General features: G+C 26.1%; 4 protein-coding genes across 4 annotated transcripts; 3 read left to right on the forward strand and 1 right to left on the reverse strand.

Annotated features, from left to right (window-relative positions):
- Window positions 1–995: 995 nt before the first annotated feature.
- On the forward strand, window positions 996–1,322 carry OCT59_003392 (uncharacterized protein; the record flags this gene model as incomplete). Its single annotated transcript, XM_066145581.1, has 2 exons — window positions 996–1,030; window positions 1,112–1,322. 2 exons carry the CDS (start codon window positions 996–998, stop codon window positions 1,320–1,322), a joined length of 246 nt encoding a protein of 81 aa, XP_065996289.1.
- Window positions 1,323–5,551: 4,229 nt separating this feature from the next.
- Window positions 5,552–10,358, reverse strand: OCT59_003393 (uncharacterized protein; the record flags this gene model as incomplete). Its single annotated transcript, XM_066145582.1, has 6 exons — window positions 5,552–6,670; window positions 6,780–6,800; window positions 6,889–9,676; window positions 9,752–9,924; window positions 10,011–10,071; window positions 10,143–10,358. 6 exons carry the CDS (start codon window positions 10,356–10,358, stop codon window positions 5,802–5,804), a joined length of 4,128 nt encoding a protein of 1,375 aa, XP_065996290.1. The 3' UTR covers window positions 5,552–5,801.
- A 263-nt stretch (window positions 10,359–10,621) lies between these two features.
- Window positions 10,622–12,594, forward strand: OCT59_003394 (uncharacterized protein; the record flags this gene model as incomplete). The annotated part of the gene is made up of 1 exon (XM_025318052.2): window positions 10,622–12,594. The coding sequence occupies exon 1, from the start codon at window positions 10,630–10,632 to the stop codon at window positions 12,592–12,594; it is 1,965 nt and encodes a 654-aa protein (XP_025176958.2). The 5' UTR covers window positions 10,622–10,629.
- A 4,239-nt stretch (window positions 12,595–16,833) lies between these two features.
- Window positions 16,834–22,410, forward strand: OCT59_003395 (uncharacterized protein; the record flags this gene model as incomplete). Its single annotated transcript, XM_066145584.1, has 17 exons — window positions 16,834–16,871; window positions 17,209–17,281; window positions 17,359–17,745; window positions 17,822–18,199; window positions 18,276–18,674; window positions 18,751–18,850; window positions 18,949–19,157; window positions 19,234–19,333; window positions 19,432–19,640; window positions 19,717–20,091; window positions 20,173–20,263; window positions 20,363–20,571; window positions 20,820–21,194; window positions 21,276–21,366; window positions 21,466–21,674; window positions 21,923–22,297; window positions 22,378–22,410. The coding sequence occupies 17 exons, from the start codon at window positions 16,834–16,836 to the stop codon at window positions 22,408–22,410; spliced, it is 3,651 nt and encodes a 1,216-aa protein (XP_065996291.1).
- Window positions 22,411–22,752: the final 342 nt, after the last annotated feature.

Consider the following 22,752-nt stretch of genomic DNA (forward strand, 5'->3'; position numbering starts at 1 on the left):
TGTATGTTTTTGTTTTGTTTGTGTTTTTAGTAGATAGATACTTTATTAGCAGATGCACGTCGTCTAGAACATGGTGCGCTGTTTCAGCGATCATCATGTTATTAATAAAGTTAAACGTTAAAAAAAAAAAATTTATTGTAATGGCAAATAAAGGTGATTGCACAACAAAGATTTTGTTTAAGTCATACGATATGTATAATTATTTATTACTTTATAGTATTATAGTGAGTATATTGACATAATTAACATTACTCACTTAAAGATTTATGTCTTTTAATTGAACCTTTAATGGTCACAATGGTCACATTATTGGAAACAATAACTATAACAACTAATAATTTCAGAGATAAAATTTTATTTCTTTATATACAGAAAATAGAGATGTGATCTGAAATCTGACTATCTGGATAATTCACTTTAAATCCAATCTATACCCAGATAACACCATCACAGATAAATCTGTATTAATCTGTTAGATAATCCATTATCCATTATTATACATTAATTTATAATAAAAAAACAATACCAGATACTGTAAAAAAAATTAAAAATTGGTGATTTTTAATGTCGGACAGCACTAACTTGTTTGATAATCAAGTCAAAGCGTAACTGAATATCCTGAATGCAATGCTTCTTTGTAACATGCTTATTCTTCGCCCGATTATTCAAAAATTTTATTTTTTGTAATATGAACTTTGGTACTCAAGTTTCCCTAAAGGCGTTAACCATCTTATTAGTGTCGTATCCAAACCAACATAATTAACCAAATGTTTTAACCTTATAAGCACCTACAACTTTCAATTAGCACCAAATTTCAATATAATTATAGCTGCAGGATCCGGGATTATCTTCCTAACCTCATTACCAAAGACACCCAATCCTTGAGAAAGAAACGTATTATTTATATGGATCAACTTACCTCACCGGATAGTTATTTATTGACGTGGAAAGAAATTCAGAACTCACGGTTTCTCGTTCGAAAGCAAAATTCCACGATGGTTATTGACGTTAGAACAAGATTACGTCTTAAGTAATTTTAGACGCTTAACAACACCTTTACCCAACCTAACCAAATATAATAATCGAAAATAGTGGTTAGCTCTTCAATCAGATATCCTCCTAACGAATTGATTCACATATGGAACAATAAAGACAAACAAATAGTATTTTATAAAACAGCAATAGCGCAAGATTCATATTCGACCACTTCTATTACAAATGGAGAACATTATATTCCATTTTTATTATCGACGCCATCTCAAGACACCACACCCAGAATACAAGCTTTTAATCTTGGTGAAATGTCAAGGTTGTCACTTTAATTCTTACTATATGCGTAATACAAATGAAACTTCATACTTCACTTTGTTCAAAGTACGTACAAAAAATAAAACTTTAACATTTAATAGCACCCGTGATATACCAAACCCTTTTATAATGCAACTGAAACACTTCATTATTTAAAACAAAAGTTTATTTAGCCGCACACAATTTAACGTCCCACCACTCCTATCATTTCTGTCTTAGCCAACAATATTTGACACCAACACATTCAACATGCACTAATAGGCGGCGGTTCTATTATTAAACAACAACAACTAAATATTCAACAATCTATCAACTTTTCCATTACACGGATAGCTCTGTCAGAGCGTTGGGATTACCCGAATATACTGTGGGTTATGGATGGTTACAATCCCACCCTACTACTCCTCAATGTGAGTTCAAAGGTTGCATCATTTTCACGCTATCATCAATGCAACAAAGGCGGAAGTGATGAGTATAACTACGTGCATCCTCACTGTTCCTCCGTATAGTCATATAGACATTCATACTGATTCCGCTAATTGTATTGATACTTTTTTCGATTATATCAACACGCTAGCTTTTAAGTGTCTGAATGGATCTAAAGAAAATAATTTTCTTATTTGGAAATTATTTGTTTTAATCGAAGATAAAGATCTCTTTGTTAAGTGTTAACTCACACAAAATCAAAGCACACCCTGGCGACATTTTAAACGACAATTTATCAAAAGAAGGAACTTTCTTGCAAGATCCACTCATCATTGATCCTAAATTTTTCTCCACAACATCAGTAGGCTTCATCGCATGGAACGACTTTTATGTCATAGACCGTAACATCAGAATATGGGCTCACACCAATTCAGAGAAAATATTTAACAGCTACATTAGCAAAAGTTCATTCCGTCCTATACAACATTTATTCTAAACTGGTTTCATCGGTTGGTTTCTTGCGCATTTATGGTTTAACCACAACCATCCGAATTTACCAACAAGTGAACGTCTTTCTCGAAGACTTGGGATCTCATATTAAAAAATGCAACTTTATTTATCCTACAGCTGATATTTTACAAAGAAACTATCCAAGATTATATCCAACTTCTCACGTCAATGAGAATAGAATGAGTATGACCTCCGTTGTATGTATAGTATGGTGCTAAGATTAGCAAGTATAGTTAGTATACCATATAGCTGTAACTATACATACAACGGATACTCAGATAAACATTATCGTTACCAAAAATGATACATAAAAAACCATACCATATAGGTTAGGTTTAAGTATCGCATTACCCCTGCAGTGATTAAATTCATTGTCTAAATAAATATTTGTGTCACCGTCAATCCTATATGAATTGTGTAATACCCCTGCATTGATATTCGCCTATGATTATGCGAAAGCATCTATTTAGCGCCAGTAACGATATATTATAAATATTATTTCTGTTACGAACTTTCTAGCCTCATTTACAAAAAAAAAAAAAAAAAAAAATGGCTACAAAATTTTTGGAAGAATTATCTAATGATTATAAAAAACTTTTCGAAACGGAAATAGGACATGATGTTATTATTTATGCTGGAGAAGAACCAAATATCAAAGAATTTCATGTTCATTCAAATATTTTATGTATTAGGTCTCAATACTTCCATTCTGCATTTTCTAATGAATGGGCTGAAAAAAAAGATGGAAAATTTATTTTCAAAAAACCAAATATTACACCGCAATTATTTAATATCATTCTTAGGTATGTAATTAATTGAACTTTTTTTTTAAAAAAAAAGGAAATAAAGATTATTTATTGATTTTATTAGGTTTATTTATTATGGAATTATTGAATTGGAGAAGTTACAAATTCCTGATATGTTGGAGTTATTGATAGCAGTGGATGAACTTAATATCAATTCATTGATTTCCCATATTCAAGAATTTTTGATCGAACATCAACCAGAATTTTTACTTCAATGTAAGATTGAAATTATTGAAGCTATTCATCAGTATGAATCATTTACGGATTTATGCAATTTTTATCTTGAGAAAATTTGTGAAGAACCAAAGACTTTATTTGGTTCTGATAAATTTATTAATTTAAAAGCTTCTTTATTAGAAATTTTGTTAAAAAGGAACGACTTAATTATAGATGAAATTGAAATTTGGGAATATGTATTGAAATGGTGTTTTGCTCAACAAAATATAAAGAATGATCCAACAAAATGGAGTAAAAGAGATATTACGAAAATTGAGAGAGGAATATTGAGATTTATTCCTTTAATTCGATTTTATGATATTGAACCTGCAGATTTCTTTTATAAGGTTTATTGTTATAAAGATATTTTACCACAAGATATAATCAATAACCTTTTGGAATTTCATATAGTTCCTAACGTGAAACCTAAAACCGATCTATCACCTCCAAGAAAAACTAATTTAAATTATCAACCTGATTCAACCTTTATAGAATCAAAACATATTCCACTTTTTGCTTCATGGATTGATAAAAAAGATGCTTCATATTATAATAGAAAAAATATTCCTTTTGATTTTAAATTATTATATCGTTCAAGTCAAGATGGAATTAGTACTAGTTCTTTTCATAAAAATTGTGATAATAAAGGTGCTACTATTTGGATAGCAAAAATTAAAAATTCAACACAATTAATTGGAGGATATAATCCACTGGATTGGAATGGAAATGGTTATAAAACTACAACTGATAGTTTTTTGTTTAATTTTACAAATGAAAAAAATATTTCTACCGCTAAAGTAAGTTATGTTGATAAGCAAAATTGTGCCATATATTGTCATATTTATTATGGACCAGCTATGGGTAATTTACTCTGTCGTGATAATAATTGGCATTATGATAATTATGATAATGGAAATCGATATCCTAAGATAGGAATTCCAACAAATTTTGAAATAGATGATTACGAAGTATTTCAAGTAATTAAAAATTAAACTGTTAGAAACAAAACGAAGCGAAGGAATATAGACAAATGATCGATCACGTGACTCTTACGTGACGTCATTCGACAAATTTTAGTTTTATCTTTTCCGCTTGACTTACTACAACGACTCCCGTAATTATTTACATAGTCAAACCATCAAAATATATTTATAATGAATATGTTAATTATTTATAATATTTAGATTATAGAGTATAAACTATTCCCTTAATAAAAATTTTTGTGCCAACTTTTTGCTAATGTCTTAAAACTGCAAAAATAAAAGTTACTCAAAAATTATTCATTCGCATATTACCATAATATAAAAAATACATATGTAAATTTGTAGTAGTCATTTGTTACTTATTGTATTACTAATTATAAAAATTTACTGATCCTTAACTTGAAATTTTTTATAATAAAAATCTCTCCAAAATTTTGGAAAGAGTTATTTAACAATTGCGAAAATTTTTTTGAAACAGTAATAGTACATGATGCTGTTATTTATGTCTGAAAAGTTAAGGCTAATCAAATGTTAGAGAAATTTACGCTCATTAAATTTTTGTGCATTAGGTCAATATTTTCGCTCTGTATTTTTCAATGAACGGTTGAAAGATAGCACATAATTATCCTTAAAGCCTGAAGAATTAACATATATATTTATAGTTTCGTATTTCGATGGATACAATCGTTCAGACCATATTGGTCTTTCACATAAAAGTGCTACGTGTAAATATTGTCAAGCGCAGAATCTTACTTGATAAAAACATAGTGTTATTTCCTAAATAAAATATATTAGGTGCGATTATTGTTATGATGTGTAGATGGCGTCAATGAGTCATGTGTCATTTAGAAGTGCGTTCATGCGTGGTGTTAATATCATTGTCCGGAGGCGGTGAAAAGTCCGTAATGTGATAGATGTGAAATATAACACACACACAAAATTTTACATTCATAAGAACAGTGAAAACAGAATAGGCTTAAAGGAATTATTCTAAGGAGCTAATTAAAGAGATAAGGAGAGGGTAAGCAACTTAAAAGCAACTTGATGAAAATCAGAATTACCAAAATTTACAATAAGTTAAAACTTGTAGGAGTAAATTTTTATTATTTAAAATTTAGAAAAAGCTGAAGCTAATAAAATCAAATATCAAGTAACTTTCAGTATTTAAATTATAAATTTGAATAGTATGAGTTATGAGATTACGGAAATTTTGATGGTTAGGAGCAATCAATATGTGATTTCAATAAATTTTTATTAGATATATTAGATTTAATTTTTTCATTTTTTAATAGGTGAGATTTTAGAGACATTATAAAATAAAATCCTTATAAATTATTTATTTTATTTATTTATAAAATAAATTACATAAAAATTTAAATAGTTATATTGATTTTTTTGATGGTTATTAATATCTTATGATTTATTTAGAATAAAAACATCTTTTTTCTCAGATTTATAGTACTACTTCTTCCTTTTCAATTAAAATCGAATTATATCAAAATCTAAGAAAAAAACATTTTCAACATTTCAATCACTTTTTCTTATTCAATAATCATCTCTTCTTGTCAACTATTTCTTTAGTTACTTCATGCAATTCTTCCTGCAATTCATTACTCGATCTTAAAACAGCCTCCCTGTCTTTCTGCAATTCTTCCTGCAATTCATTACTCGATCTTAAAACAGCCTCCCTGTCTTCCTGCAATTCTTCCTGCAATTCATTACTCGATCTTAAAACAGCCTCCCTGTGAGCTTTGGCGGCTTTATCTACAATATTTTCAACTTCCTTAACCATTTTCCTAACGGTTTTTAAAAATACTGAACCTTCATAATCATCTGGTTGTTGCGGCTGTTGCACATTATTTACATTTTGGACATTTTGGACAATATATTGATTTATTTGATTTACTTGATTTACTGTAACAATATTTTCTATGTTCGGATTATTGCTTTCCTTCACTACTGAATCTTCTGAATGAGTTAAAATTATTTCAGGAAGGATTACTTTCTCACTAACACTATGTACACTGTCCCCATCATCACATTTTCTACATTCCTCTTTCTCATTCTCTTCAACATTCATATTAATTTCGTCTTTCTTAAGTTGTTGTTCTTCTGAATGAGACTCGGATGAATTTATATTCTCAACAACATTATTTTCATCATTTTTTTCATTCTCATTCTCCTCAACATCTATATTATTATCTTTCTTAGGTTCTTCCTCTTCTGAATGATACTCGGATGAATTTATATTCTCAACAACAACATGGTTTTCATCATTTTCCTCTTTCTCGTTTTCCTCAACATCTATATTATTATCTTTCTTGAGTTCTTCTTCTGAATGGGACTCGGGAGGATTTATACTCTGAATATCAACATTATTTTCATTGCTTTCCTCTTTCTCATTCTCTTCAATATCTATATCTATATTAAATATAACAAAAAAAAAAAGATTAAAATATTAAATAGTTATTTAAAAATTAAAAAGTAAGAAAATTTAGTTACTTGAATATTTATGTAAAATATAACTCACCATCTATAGTTTTATCAACCACTAAAGTTATATAGAATATAATAAAAATAGGTAATTCAACTATTAATCAAATTATAAGATAACATGAAAAAAAAATTACTCGAAATACCTTTATCATCCGGTTCAGGTTGAATAATAAGTGATTTGCTTGGAATAGAATCATTATTTTGGATATTAACAGAAACTTCATTTTTGTTACTTTCATTAAATAAACTTTCATTAAAATTTTCCTCATTTAAAATATGTCCTATTAGTTCTAAAGGACATAACCTTTCTTTGGCATGGTCAACTTTTAAACTTTTGTAATTTGTAGATAGAATACATATGCGCAAATCTACTTCATTTGCTAAACAATCATCATCTTCATGATCGAAATCACCATTAGGTGAACTTACATTTGATTGAATTTTATAGGCTAATTCAATTTGAACGTTAATAGATTTTTCTTTCCATTCAACTAATCTAACAATATTATTAGGCTCATAACTTATTGACGAAAGATTTGCATGTGCAAAAAAAGTATATCCTTCGTGTAAAGTAAAGGAAGTATAAATAGTATCATTACTGCCATAGTTAAACTTATCAGGTTGCAATTTAATAGATTTTTTAATACAATCAACTTGTAATTCTCGATTATTTGGACTAAAGACAGATACTTGGGAGGGATTTCCAATAACAATCCATGAAACATAACATTTTGTTATATCAACACTTGTATCTTCTAATTTTTTTATTATCGCATAAAATCCATTAAAATCATATAATCCAAAATTAACATAAATTTCTTCTAATTTTACACTATTTTCTGAAATGATTAACCCAAATATTTCATAATCTTCACTTTCCAATGATAACCCAAAATTTATACGTTTGTAGTTCTCAACACTATCATTACTTAAGTCGGTTAAATCAGTAATTCCTGTCATTATAATTCTGTAATTATCATTTAATATATCATCAATTTTTTCTTTTTGTTCTACTCCAAGAATTTTATAAAGAGGAATGACATTATCGAATTCAATAATTTCCAACTGATTATTCATATTTTGGATCCACTTATGTAAATCATTTTTTCCAATAATTCTTCCCTTCTGTGTTAAAAGATATGGAATATTTAAATTATCTAACGATTCAAGTATTTCATCATTATTTTTAACGTCACCAAATGTAGAGAGATTCTGTAAAACATCCTTAAGGGATCTTCCTAATATAATTCTTTGTGGAAATAAATGACCATATTCGTTGAATACGTCTTGTAAAGCTTTTAATGGCTTCATACTGTTAAGTGCTTCCTCTATAACTTGCTCAAATTCTTTTGTAGGTTTTACATTATCAATATTTAAGAGAATTTCATATTTTTCACATTTGACTTGAATATAATTATAACCCTCATAACTTTTATCACTATTTTTAATAAATGGAAAAGTGCTTAAATTCTTAATTGAGAAAATATTATTGGAGGTTAAAGTAAACTCTAACTTTGTCGATGGCTTGATAATTTTCAAATAAGATTCATTATTCGAATTGACATTAGGAATACTGGTGACGACAACAGGAATTTCCTTGCTAATTTCAATTTCGTCATACTTATTAATTATTAATCCCCGTAAAAGATTGAAATCTTTAGTCCAAGTCATTAAATTATTATTTACCGCGTTTCCAACCCATTCGTCTAAATTTAACTTCTCTTTAAAATTAGAAACTCCAGGTTGCTTTTCTTTAAAAGTTTCAAGATCACTATCTACAAACAATATATTGTGTTTTAATTGAGAAACGGGAATGAGATCATCATAAGAAATTATGTTAACCATTTTCTTTTTATACAAATTATTCATCCAATTGGTTAATTTTTCATGAGTATTTATCTTTTCCCCGTCCAACGTTATTAATTTTGGTAAAAGATCCAAAGTGAATAAGTTGCTGAATTTGACGTCTATAGAATATTTAACTGAATTATATATACAGAACAAATAAAACTTTAAAATATCAACTTGTGTTGGAGTTGCTGAATTAAAATCCATGATAAATAATTGACCACCGACTAAAACTCTTCTTGCAAAGCAGTCACCATACAATTCACGTAATTTCTTTTCATCATTTATATATTTTAGAAAAGATTCTAACAAATTTCCATTATAAACGATTTTGACAACTGGAAAATTAATGCATGTGTCTATTTTTAATTCATTATCTTCAGAATTAATAGACGTGTATACTAAAGGTTGTCCCTCATATATATTCATTTTTAATTCTCCGTCTTCAACAGTAACCCCTAGCAAGCTTGGCATTATATCATATCCGTTTAAAACTATCCCATGGTTTAACTTAAATTGTCTAATAATTTCTTGCGATGAGCTTTTAAATATTTTCAGAGTAATTTTCGCAGTATGCGGAGATGACGATCGATCAGATATTTCTTTATTTATGTACCTATCATTATCCGTTGAAGATAAACTTTTACCGTCCGTTACCCGATCGTTATTGTTACCAATACCGGATTGCAATTTTAATTGAGATAAAATTTCGTAAGCTTGATTAATTTCAGGCCTCAAGTATGGATCATCTTGCCAACACTTTTGATAAAGTTGTAGGTATTCTGAAGGTGTATTTGCAACTGAGTTTTCTCTCTCTCCATTTAGAAGTTTATTCTCTACTTGAGTTAAACCAAATGCTTTTTGTATACAATCAGAAAAGGGAGAATGTCCGCTCGATAATTCCCATAAAAGAGTACCTAAGCTATAAATATCAGATTTCATATCTAGCTCATAGCTTAGATTGCGAAGGTATTGTGGTTCGATATAAACTATATTTTCAGATGTGGCTTCCGCCACTTGTTTGAATAATCTAAAGTCCGTCAACATTACTTTACCACTATTAAATAAGACGTTATACGCATGCTTAACGATTAAATAATAATCAATATTAGTTAAGGCGTTAGATAAGCCAAGAATTAAAATTTAAGAAATATTTACCAAATTTCCATGAATTGTTTTGTTGGAATGTAGGTACATTAATCCACGAGTGATATCGAGCGCAATTTGTAATTTGTCATCCCATTGTAGTGTACTAAATTTGATCTTTAAATAATCCCTTAAATTTCCTTCGTTAGCATATTCTAATACTGAAAAATAGTTGCCATTTGAGTCTATTATTTTAAAATAAATTAGTAAAAGATGATTAGGATAATATAAAATGCAAAAAAAAAATGTTACATCATAATTCTTGACAGACCTCTCGTTAACCCGAAAAAATGATTGATGTTTGAATGATTGATTTTACAAGAATCTTTTAACTGTATTATAAAATGATTTTTCAAATATTTAATAATTGCACCATAAAAAATAAGAATAATATTATCCATACCTTCGTAATAAATTCTTTAAAGTCACTTTCGGTAATTTTTGAATTATTCAAATTTTTTAATACAGCGGTAATTTTTCGATTTTCCCAATAAGCTTTTGTTAAAGTTCCATGAATTCTTTTATCAATTTTTTCTAAATTGCTAAATTGACTAAAATCAAAATAATCGATATTTTCTTCATTCCTCTCTTCATCAATCAACTCTTTCAAAAATTTCATTATGAATAATATCAATTAACGAAATTTTTTAACGTCATTTGTTTATATATCATATTTATTTATTTTATTTATATCCTACATTAAATAAATAATACTTTTATATATAAGGTTAGGTGGTTCAATCGACTCCTCATTTTTTACTAAATCAAGAAGGATCAACAGATCTCATCTGATCATATTTATGTAATCATGTTAAACAAATATGTCATGATTGTCATGTATACCAAATATAAAAAAACAATAGGAACACAAAAGACTTTTAAAAAAAAAAATGTCTTCGGAAAAATTTAAAGAAATCAACGTGTTTATTAAAATTATTGATAGCTCAGGTTGCATTATAAAAAAATTAAACCCGGATGATCGTTTATCCGAAATTCGTAAGGAACTCGAAAGTAGAAATGACATTGATGATATGCTTTTATTTTCAAAAAAAAAAAATGATGACGAATTTGGTGAGCTGAAACGTGAAGATGAAGAAAAGTTTCCATTAAATGAAATTATAACAGTTGAAAATGGTCTAGATACTTTATACTTGAAACGAATTTATTGGGAATTCTTAAACAGGCAACACAAACTAGATTATGGGCGAATTATGAGTTTTGATGGAATAAAAATAGCTAAGAAACAAGCATATAAAATAAGTAAATGTGAGTTAAAAGAAATTAATAGCTATAAAAAAGGTCATCTGGAATTTGAATCAAAAGAAGATTGGATGAAAAAAACAAATTTATTTTTTGATGTCGACGGGATTAACGTAACGAATTTTGTAAAATTAGGATTATCGATTGGAAGTTTACGAGATAAAAGTTTTAATAAAGAAGTTATGTCAACTTATCAATATACAGAAATTGGTAAAGTATCATTGAAATTCAACAAAGCGGATTTAAAATTAACTGAAGAATTTGAAAATGATGTGATTGATGCTATAAAATCTAAAAATCCTGGAGAAAGATTTAGGAAAATTGCCGAAGATTATGGTCAACTCATTCCAACTGAAATTATTTTAGGAGGAAGAGTTTATATTAATGATGTTAAAAAGTCATCTATCAGTTCAACAGATATCTCTAATAACGCTACTGGAAATATAGGTTTCGGATCTTCAAATGCAAAAGTTGGGTTTAATTTTAATAATTCAGAAACAACTTTGAAATTTTATAATTCCAATAATATAAAATTACTTGGAGGAAGTCATCCTGAAAGTGAAAATTTTGATAGTGAATATTGGATAAAATCTTTAAAAGATTATCAATATTGGGAATGTATTGAGTTTAGAAATCCCATTAGTACTTTTCAGCTCTTATCTAATGATTTACGTAATCAAACCTTTAAATCTATTGGAAAGAGGATCCTTCATACTAGTACTGAGGATTGTGTTTATCATTTAAATGAATATGGAAGGCATAATGTTTTTGAATTAAAGAATATTTCACAAGATATTTCAGAAATCATTTACGATGAAGAAGCTGATTGTGATGTCTTCGCATCAGTTTATGAAGCTAATGAAAATTCAAAAAATGTTTTTTTTAATTGTCAAATTTTAAGAGAACCAAGTGCAAAACCAAGTATTATAATTCATGGTATCCAAAATAAATTTAAGCAATGTAAATATAACTTGAAAGTTAGGATAATGTTTATTGGATATGATATAAATTTTAATTTTATACTACCAGATACTATTGGTGTCGAATTAATAAAAAATGTGTATAATTCACAAAATCCTTGTGAATTTCATAGTATACCATTACAACATAAACTTGATTTGATGCTGGCAAAAAATATTCCTTTCTTTGGAATTCCTGTATTAGAAAATTTAATTAAGTTCCTAATTATAGGACATAATTTTCGCAAAGTTGATGATGAAGATAAAATAGATATTTTTTCTTATTGCTTAAAAAAAAAGTGTTATGTTAATTTACCCAAAGTTACTTTTTGCACACTTATTATTTCTAATTATCTTGATTCTAATTTTTATGCATCACTTCCTTTTAATTGTAAATTATTGAGGAACCCATTTATTGAGCTTAATACTATTAATAGTAGTATGAATCCAAAATGTATTAGTTTATATTTATCAAAAAACAATGATTATAGACCAATCTTTTTGAATCAAAAATTTAGCCAAATTGAGATAGAATATGTTCATTGTAATTGTAAGAAAACTTGTTTTGTTTGTAAGAACAAAACAGTAAAAATATCATGGAAGGGAAATGATGCTGAATGTATATTATTTGGTTAATTATAAGTTGCTGCTTTTTATTATTTATTTTTATCATTAGGAATGAATATACTTTATATTTAGTTAAAATATATTTATCAGTTGATATTGACTTATATTTACTGTTTCAAAATTCTTAAAATATATTATTTATATTTTACCAGAGTAATAGGGCTTATAAATTACTGCAATTTTATTAATAAAAACTATTAAATTTTTAATGGAAGTAATAAATAAGCAAGTTTTATTTTGTTAAATAAACATATCAAATATAATGTGAAGAAGACGCAATAACTTTAACTAATTAGGATGACCTAAAAGTTGAATGTAAATCATATAAATCATAAAGCTTTAACTGTATTTTTTTGTAAACATTTTTTTTTTTACATGTTTTTTTTTATGACGCTTTTAAAGTCAATAAATGTAAAGTTCTTATGAATTATTCACTTTTTAGTTGTTTCTCTCTTTGATGAACGGTATTAACTACTCTTTTAAATTTTTTTTAGAAACAAGTTCTTTGGCTTGCTTAAATGGATCTTGAGGCAGATGTTCTAAACTGTTAGTTCTTTTATTTATTTCTTTCTTTAAGGATGGTATTAACAATAAAATAAACAATCACTTCTTTTTTTATGCATGGTTCTTCAGCTTTAACTTCAGATCAATAAAGTTTTTTTTTTTGCTTAAGCAATTGAATAAGTGTATACGAAACTTTAATTTTAAATAAAAATTTAAGCATATTAATCACATGCTGATAATCAAATCTGACTGATAAACTGATGCGCTATCAAAAGATAAGATTATATTTTATAATCAACGGGAGAATTTTTGTTATTTTCATTTTAATCACGGATTGGATAATCTACAAGAACAACTAAAAAACTTTTAACATGACAGAAAACAGAGGGAGGACAATTGGAAGATCAAAATCTAGTTGAATTTGGGAACTCTTTGATTCAGAAACTCGTGATGGTAATAAATGGGCTATATGCAAATTGGATAAAATTGTTATTTGGTACAGATAATTATGTGACCAAAAAGAGTAAACATGAATCCTGAATTATTAATTTTTTTTAAAGCGTAACTCCAAAATGATACTTGCAATTCATCCGCCTAAACAATAGAAAATATTTTTTTGGTGAACAATTTTTAAATTGTTTAAATTGTTTAAATAGTTTTTAACGTAAAATAATATTTTATTTTTATATATTTTTAACGTTAAATTAATTTCTTTGATGAACATTATTATTATTATTGTTGTTTTTTTGATAAAACATATTAAACATTAATATCATAATATAATAAATACAATTTATATAATTTATATAAATATCATATTCTCCATTTTTGTTTTTGTGAAATCTGATTAAATTGTTAAATTAAAAGCCATGAAGCCTATGATATAGTAATCTATGGATAGAAATGAAAAGTGGGAACGAACAATACTGAAATGCAAAAAATTAAAATCGATTTTTTTTCCATTGAAGAACTTAAATGTTTCGAATTACATGCTCAAGTGCTCAACGTTGTATTTTTAAGTATTAATTTCAGCCATAAATAGCAATTGATAAATGTCCATTATTTCATTATTTTATAAAAAATAATTTCTTCTTCCAAAAAAAGTACAAACATTTAAATTATCTCTATTAGAATGGTCCCTGTTGCGGTGTTGCAATATGTTTTCAAGTTTATATTAGTCTTCCGGGACTTGCTCTTCTATCATTTTCAATACTCTGTCCGAAGAGTATTTAGCAACCTTCTATCTTTTTGAATGACTTAGGAGTGCTGCGAATCAATCTATATATGATCTTATCGATGGCAAAAAAGATTTCTAACGCTATTTTCATATTGACCATTTTACCACCTAAAGAACCATAAAAAGTATTATCTCATTAAAAAATAAACTCTACTCCCAAAAACAAGAGTACAAACTTCCCAAGACAACTGCGCCTTCTACCTACAAGTTGAAACTTTACATTAAAGCATTATTCCATACAGACTTATTATACTATGGGTGAGATTCATTTACTCCAAATATTCGAATATACAGACTACAAGACTGATTTTCTGTCATACATCCGGATGTATTCGGCGGATATCCGATATCCGGATGAGTAACGGATCTATTACAGATATTCGAATCATTTTTGTTGTGAATTAAATGTAAAATTTAAAACAAGTAAACATTAAACACGGCAGGGAACTTTAAATATTAACGAATAGTAAAATTTAAAAAATTTTTATGACTAGATAAGGTTTTAGGTTTCAATTCACATAATACGTTAAGTAATCTTTAGATTTAATTTGACACAGAATTTTAACATATGAAAGCATTCTTGTTATTAATTAAAAATACAATAATTTTGTTTGACAAATTTAATAAGCTTAAATGATTATAAAAATATTAATATATTAAATTTGTGAAAGAATTTCTAATACTATTTTAATATATAAACGATTATCAGATACTGTTAATGCAAAAATTACTATAAAATTTTTAAATATGGCAAGAAATTTTATAATCAAAGTTATTTTTTCTAAATAACAAACATACTTTTATACACTCAAACCCGATATAACGATATGTTGGGATGCGTATATAAATCATTGATAAATATCACCATATAAATTATTATCAGTCATCGGTCATGTCACATGACATATCGATCACCAATTAAAAAAATTGTACCGCAAAAATGATCTGCGCAAAGCCACAAATATTTCAAAGCTTTCTCTCCTTATAGACCTTAGTAAACTTTTATTTTTTAAGGTTTTGCCAACAAAATAACATTTATTTGAAAAGTTGGCGTGGCATAATTATATCATCCCTGCAATTTGTCTAGGGATGTTATGTAATTTGATCCAAACCATTTAAACTTAACTGATATAGTTAGTCTAAAACTAGCTAGTTTAAATAAAATCTATGTAATTAACTTTGCCTTTGACAACAATACATGCCAAAATTGTGAATAATAACAAAATGTAGAATTACCAATTTGGTTTTAGCCATTATATGAAGCGCAATTCAGAAGATTTTTTGTATACAAGTCAAGTAAATAGCATCATTTTTAATAACGAATAAGAGAAACTAATAGAATAATCCTAGGATTATACTTATAGAATTTAAAAACCTTCGATCAACAAAATTTTACATTTGTTTGTCATACATATCATATTTCTCGGAACTAATTCTTTCAAAATTGCACGAATAAACAGATAACTTTTTTTTTATTATTTTGTCTCATGTTTTTATTCCATATTTTTATTATAATTTTTTAAATAAATTGTTAATAAAATATAAACTATATATTATCTAGGAGAAGTTTATCTTTTTTTTTATATAAACAATTTTCTTCAAAAAGTCATTCAATCAAAATCATCAAAGTCGATACGAATTTACTACTATTTTTTTTGGTTAAAACTATTTCTTTAAAAAAAAAAAAATTGGCTAAAAAAATCGTCGTGCTATGAGAGTATCATTTTGTGAAACCGAATTGTAACGCAACCAATTGTGAAACAAAAGTTCGTTTTCTAATATGGGTTACGTTACAATAAATAAAACGCCCGCTTACCTTGCAGAAATCAATTAAGGAATGTCGTATCACACAAAATTAAGCCAAAGTTTATGGTTAAAATTTCATTTATGTGAGAAATGATACCATAAAATTACATAATTCAAAATATTTAATCATTGATGTACAGATTTATAATAAAATAATATGAAAATAATAAACATTATTCATAACAACGTGAACAGATTGTACAAGACCCTTTTTATTATTAAAAAAGGAGAACGGCTGGGAGACTCTTAAATTTCCTCATATTAATAGTTGTATTGATAAGAAATTAATAAAAATTTTTTTTTTAATTTTAGTCGCTTTGAACATTCGACCGATCTTTTTTTTTATGTTTAAATATCAAATTCACGCTCACTTTTGTAAAAATTTTAATAAGCTATATATTGTGCATGGTAAATAGTAAACCAAGTTGATAAAGATTCAAAAATATTGTTTTAAATAAAATTTTAATTGTATTTTTTTTAATTCCTTACACTAAATTTAATTTAATTGTGCCCAAGATCTAAAAGTGTCATAATATTAAAATAAGCATACTTTATATGTTAACTGTATATGTACTTAACATCTAATATTAAAAAAGAATTTGTATAAAGATATTAAAAATTTAGCCAGAAAAAACCTTTGTTTCGAATAATTCTTGTGACATGATCGACATCGAAATATTACTAAAAATCCTCATTACGTAATGCTAATTTATGCAATTTTTTGTGCTACCTGTTACATGTATGTTGCATAAATAAGATTTTTATTTGAAAAAAAAATTTTACGTTTTTGAAAAACAATGTTTTCTCAAAATGTACTCTTTAACAAGAAATAATATTCTTAAATATTTAGAAACTAATTTTACAGATTGGACGAGTGGAAATGAAAAAATTGACGATTTCATTCAAAAAAGGCAATTAAAAATTAATAACTATAATGATATAGTGCTTGAATGGATACCATACAATCAGTTTAATAAAATTAAAGAAACAGGAAAAAATAACCTTATAACAGTATATTCAGCAATATGGAAGGATGGTCCATTATACAAGTATTATTGGAGTAAAAATTATAATAGAGCTTCAAATAAAGAAGTTGCTTTAAAATGTTTACATAATTCACAAGAATCCATTGATTCTTTAATAAATGAGGTATGAAATTTCTTTCAAATATTAAATGCTTTTTTTAATTGATATATATATTTACAATTTCTTTTATTTATATTTAGGCTAAAAAATATCCAACAACACATAAAGAATTTCAAGTATTGTTTGGATTGTCTCAAAATCCAGTTACAGGAGATTATATTTTTGTTCAAAGTTATACTGCAAATTGGATTAGTGGAAATGAAAAAATTGATGATTTCATTCAAGAAAGGCAATTAAAAATTAATAACTATAATGATATAGTGCTTGAATGGATACCATACAATCAGTTTAATAAAATTAAAGAAACAGGAAAAAATAATTTTATAACAGTATATTCAGCAATATGGAAGGATGGTCCATTATACAAGTATAATTGGGATAAAAATTATACTAGAGATTCAAATAAAGAAGTTGCTTTAAAATGTTTACATAATTCACAAGAATCCATTGATTCTTTAATAAATGAGGTATGAAATTTCTTTAAATATTAAATACTTTTTTTAATTAATATATATATTTACAATTTCTTTTAATTATATTTAGGCTAAAAAATATCCAACAACACATAATGCATTTCAAGTATTGTTTGGAATATCTCAAAATCCAGATACAGGAGATTATATTTTAGTTCTTAAATGGACCAGTGGAAATGAAAAAATTGATGATTTCATTCAAGAAAGGCAATTAAAAATTAATAACTATAATGATATAGTGCTTGAATGGATACCATACAATCAGTTTAATAAAATTAAAGAAACAGGAAAAAATAACCTTATAACAGTATATTCCGCAATATGGAAGGATGGCCCATTATACAAGAAGTATCATTTGGATGAAAATTATACTAGAGATTCAAATAAAGAAGTTGCTTTAAAATGTTTACATAATTCACGAGAATCCATTGATTCTTTAATAAATGAGGTATAAAATTTCTTTAAATATTAAATACTTTTTTTAATTAATATATATATTTACAATTTCTTTTATTTATATTTAGGCTAAAAAATATCCAACAACATATAAAGAATTTCAAGTATTGTTTGGAATATCTAAAAATCCAGATACAGGAGATTATATTTTTGTTCAAAGTTATACTATAAACTTGGCAAATTGGATTAGTGGAAATGAAAAAATTGATTATTTCATTCAAGAAAGGCAATTAAAAATTAATAACTATAATGATATAGTGCTTGAATGGATACCATACAATCAGTTTAATGAAATTAAAGAAACAGGAAAAAATGACCTTATAACAGTATATTTAGCAATATGGAAGGATGGCCCATTATACAAGAAGTCTCATTGGGATGAAAATTATACTAGAGATTCAAATAAAGAAGTTGCTTTAAAATGTTTACATAATTCACAAGAATCCATTGATTCTTTAATAAATAAGGTATGAAATTTCTTTAAATATTAAATACTTTTTTTAATTAATATATATATTTACAATTTTTTTTATTTATATTTAGGCTAAAAAATATCCAACAACACATACAACACATAATGCATTTCAAGTATTGTATGGAATATCTCAAAATCCAGATACAGGAGATTATATTTTTGTTCAAAGTTATACTATAAACTTTATAAATTGGATTAATGGAAATGAAAAAATTGATATTTCATTCAAGAAAGGCAATTAAAAATTAATAACTATAATGATATAGTGCTTGAATGGATATCATACAATCAGTTTAATGAAATTAAAGAAACAGGAAAAAATGACCTTATAACAGTATATTCAGCAATATGGAAGGATGGCCTATTATACAAAAAGTATCATTGGAATGAAAATTATACTAGAGATTCAAATAAAGAAGTTGCTTTAAAATGTTTACATAATTCACAAGAATCCATTGATTCTTTAATAAATAAGGTATGAAATTTCTTTAAATATTAAATACTTTTTTTAATTAATATATATATTTACAATTTTTTTTATTTATATTTAGGCTAAAAAATATCCAACAACACATACAACACATAATGCATTTCAAGTATTGTTTGGAATATCTCAAAATCCAGATACAGGAGATTATATTTTTGTTCAAAGTTATACTATAAACTTTATAAATTGGATTAATGGAAATGAAAAAATTGATATTTCATTCAAGAAAGGCAATTAAAAATTAATAACTATAATGATATAGTGCTTGAATGGATATCATACAATCAGTTTAATGAAATTAAAGAAACAGGAAAAAATGACCTTATAACAGTATATTCAGCAATATGGAAGGATGGCCTATTATACAAAAAGTATCATTGGAATGAAAATTATACTAGAGATTCAAATAAAGAAGTTGCTTTAAAATGTTTACATAATTCACAAGAATCCATTGATTCTTTAATAAATAAGGTATGAAATTTCTTTAAATATTAAATACTTTTTTTAATTAATATATATATTCACAATCTTTTTTATTTATATTTAGGCTAAAAAATATCCAACAACACATAATGCATTTCAAGTATTGTATGGAATATCTCAAAATCCAGATACAGGAGATTATATTTTAGTTCTTAAATGGACCAGTGGAAATGAAAAAATTGATGATTTCATTCAAGAAAGGCAATTAAAAATTAATAACTATAATGATATAGTGCTTGAATGGATACCATACAATCAGTTTAATGAAATTAAAGAGACAGGCAATAATGGTCTTATAGGAGTATATTTAGCAATATGGAAGGATGGTCCATTACACAAGTATTATGAGAGTAAAAATTATACTAGAGATTCAAATAAAGAAGTTGCTTTAAAATGTTTACATAATTCACAAGAATCCATTGATTTTTTAATAAATGAGGTATGAAATTTCTTTAAATATTAAATACATTTTTTTAATTAATATATATATTTACAATTTCTTTTATTTATATATATTTAGGCTAAAAAATATCCAACAACACATGCTGCATTTCAAGTATTGATTGGGATATCTCAAAATCCAGATACAGGAGATTATATTTTTGTTCAAAGTTATTCTATAAACTTGGCAAATTGGATTAGTGGAAATGAAAAAATTGATGATTTCATTCAAGAAAGGCAATTAAAAATTAATAACAATAATGATATAGTGCTTGAATGGATACCATACAATCAGTTTAATGAAATTAAAGAGACAGGCAATAATGGTCTTATAGCAGTATATTCAGCAATATGGAAGGATGGTCCATTATACAAGAAGTATCATTGGGATGAAAATTATACTAGAGATTCAAATAAAGAAGTTGCTTTAAAATGTTTACATAATTCACAAGAATCCATTGATTTTTTAATAAATGAGGTATGAAATTTCTTTATCGCCATTTTCAAAGTGGTGTACACAGTTTATTTGTGATTGTATATTCAAATACCAATATTCGCCAAGTTTTCATCCATTTTTTGTCCATATTACATCCGGTTTTCATCCGGTTTTTGGTTTTCTTTTTTTTATTCAAATTTAACTGCGTACATCATTTTGAAAACGGTGATAAATATTTAAATACTTTTTTTAATTAATATATATTTACAATCTTTTTTATTTATATTTAGGCTAAAAAATATCCAACAACACATAATGCAGTTCAAGTATTGTATGGAATATCTCAAAATCCAGATACAGGAGATTATATTTTAGTTCTTAAATGGACCAGTGGAAATGAAAAAATTGATGATTTCATTCAAGAAAGGCAATTAAAAATTAATAACTATAATGATATAGTGCTTGAATGGATACCATACAATCAGTTTAATGAAATTAAAGAGACAGGCAATAATGGTCTTATAGGAGTATATTTAGCAATATGGAAGGATGGTCCATTACACAAGTATTATGAGAGTAAAAATTATACTAGAGATTCAAATAAAGAAGTTGCTTTAAAATGTTTACATAATTCACAAGAATCCATTGATTTTTTAATAAATGAGGTATGAAATTTCTTTAAATATTAAATACATTTTTTTAATTAATATATATATTTACAATTTCTTTTATTTATATATATTTAGGCTAAAAAATATCCAACAACACATGCTGCATTTCAAGTATTGATTGGGATATCTCAAAATCCAGATACAGGAGATTATATTTTTGTTCAAAGTTATTCTATAAACTTGGCAAATTGGATTAGTGGAAATGAAAAAATTGATGATTTCATTCAAGAAAGGCAATTAAAAATTAATAACAATAATGATATAGTGCTTGAATGGATACCATACAATCAGTTTAATGAAATTAAAGAGACAGGCAATAATGGTCTTATAGCAGTATATTCAGCAATATGGAAGGATGGTCCATTATACAAGAAGTATCATTGGGATGAAAATTATACTAGAGATTCAAATAAAGAAGTTGCTTTAAAATGTTTACATAATTCACAAGAATCCATTGATTTTTTAATAAATGAGGTATGAAATTTCTTTATCGCCATTTTCAAAGTGGTGTACACAGTTTATTTGTGATTGTATATTCAAATACCAATATTCGCCAAGTTTTCATCCATTTTTTGTCCATATTACATCCGGTTTTCATCCGGTTTTTGGTTTTCTTTTTTTTATTCAAATTTAACTGCGTACATCATTTTGAAAACGGTGATAAATATTTAAATACTTTTTTTAATTAATATATATTTACAATCTTTTTTATTTATATTTAGGCTAAAAAATATCCAACAACACATAATGCAGTTCAAGTATTGTATGGAATATCTCAAAATCCAGATACAGGAGATTATATTTTAGTTATTAAACAAATCAGTGGAAATGAAAAAATTGATTATTTCATTCAAGAAATGCAATTAAAAATAAATAACTATGATGATATAGTATTCGAATGGATACCATACAGTCAGTTTAAGAATATTAAGAAAGTAGGTAAAGGAGGTTTTTCTACAGTATATTTAGCAAAATGGAAGGATGGTCCATTAAAATATGATGCAGACAAAAAAATATATTATAGAAATCCAAATAGAAAAATTGCCTTGAAGTGGTTATATAATTCTCAAAATATTACTGATAAATTCTTAAATGAGGTATGGAATTTCTTTAAAAATCATTGTGTTAAATATTAAGCATATATTTATTATGATATACTGTAAATAAATTTTAATAGGTTAAAGAATACTTTACAGAAATGTATCAATAGTCAAAAGCTTGTGACCAAATCGTGACTAAATGGTATATCTAATTAGTAATAGTTTCGTTACGAGCTAGTAAACCATTAATCTGTATATGGCCGATATGCAGTTACTGCGCATTAAGACGATCGATGACGATATGACGACCAAAAAAAAATTTATTATCGAAGTTGTTAGATATTATTAAATAAATCGTAAAAATATTTATAGTACTTTGTAAATATATAGCAAATATTAATAAATAAATCGTAAATATATTTATAGTACTTTGTAAATATATAACAAATATTAGTAAATATATCAAAAAGAATTATAAACGTTTTTTAAAAAAATTAGTAAATGCAACGATA

Source organism: Rhizophagus irregularis, chromosome 11 (assembly GCF_026210795.1).
Source record: "Rhizophagus irregularis chromosome 11, complete sequence".
NCBI classification, from domain to species: Eukaryota; Fungi; Glomeromycota; class Glomeromycetes; order Glomerales; family Glomeraceae; genus Rhizophagus; species Rhizophagus irregularis.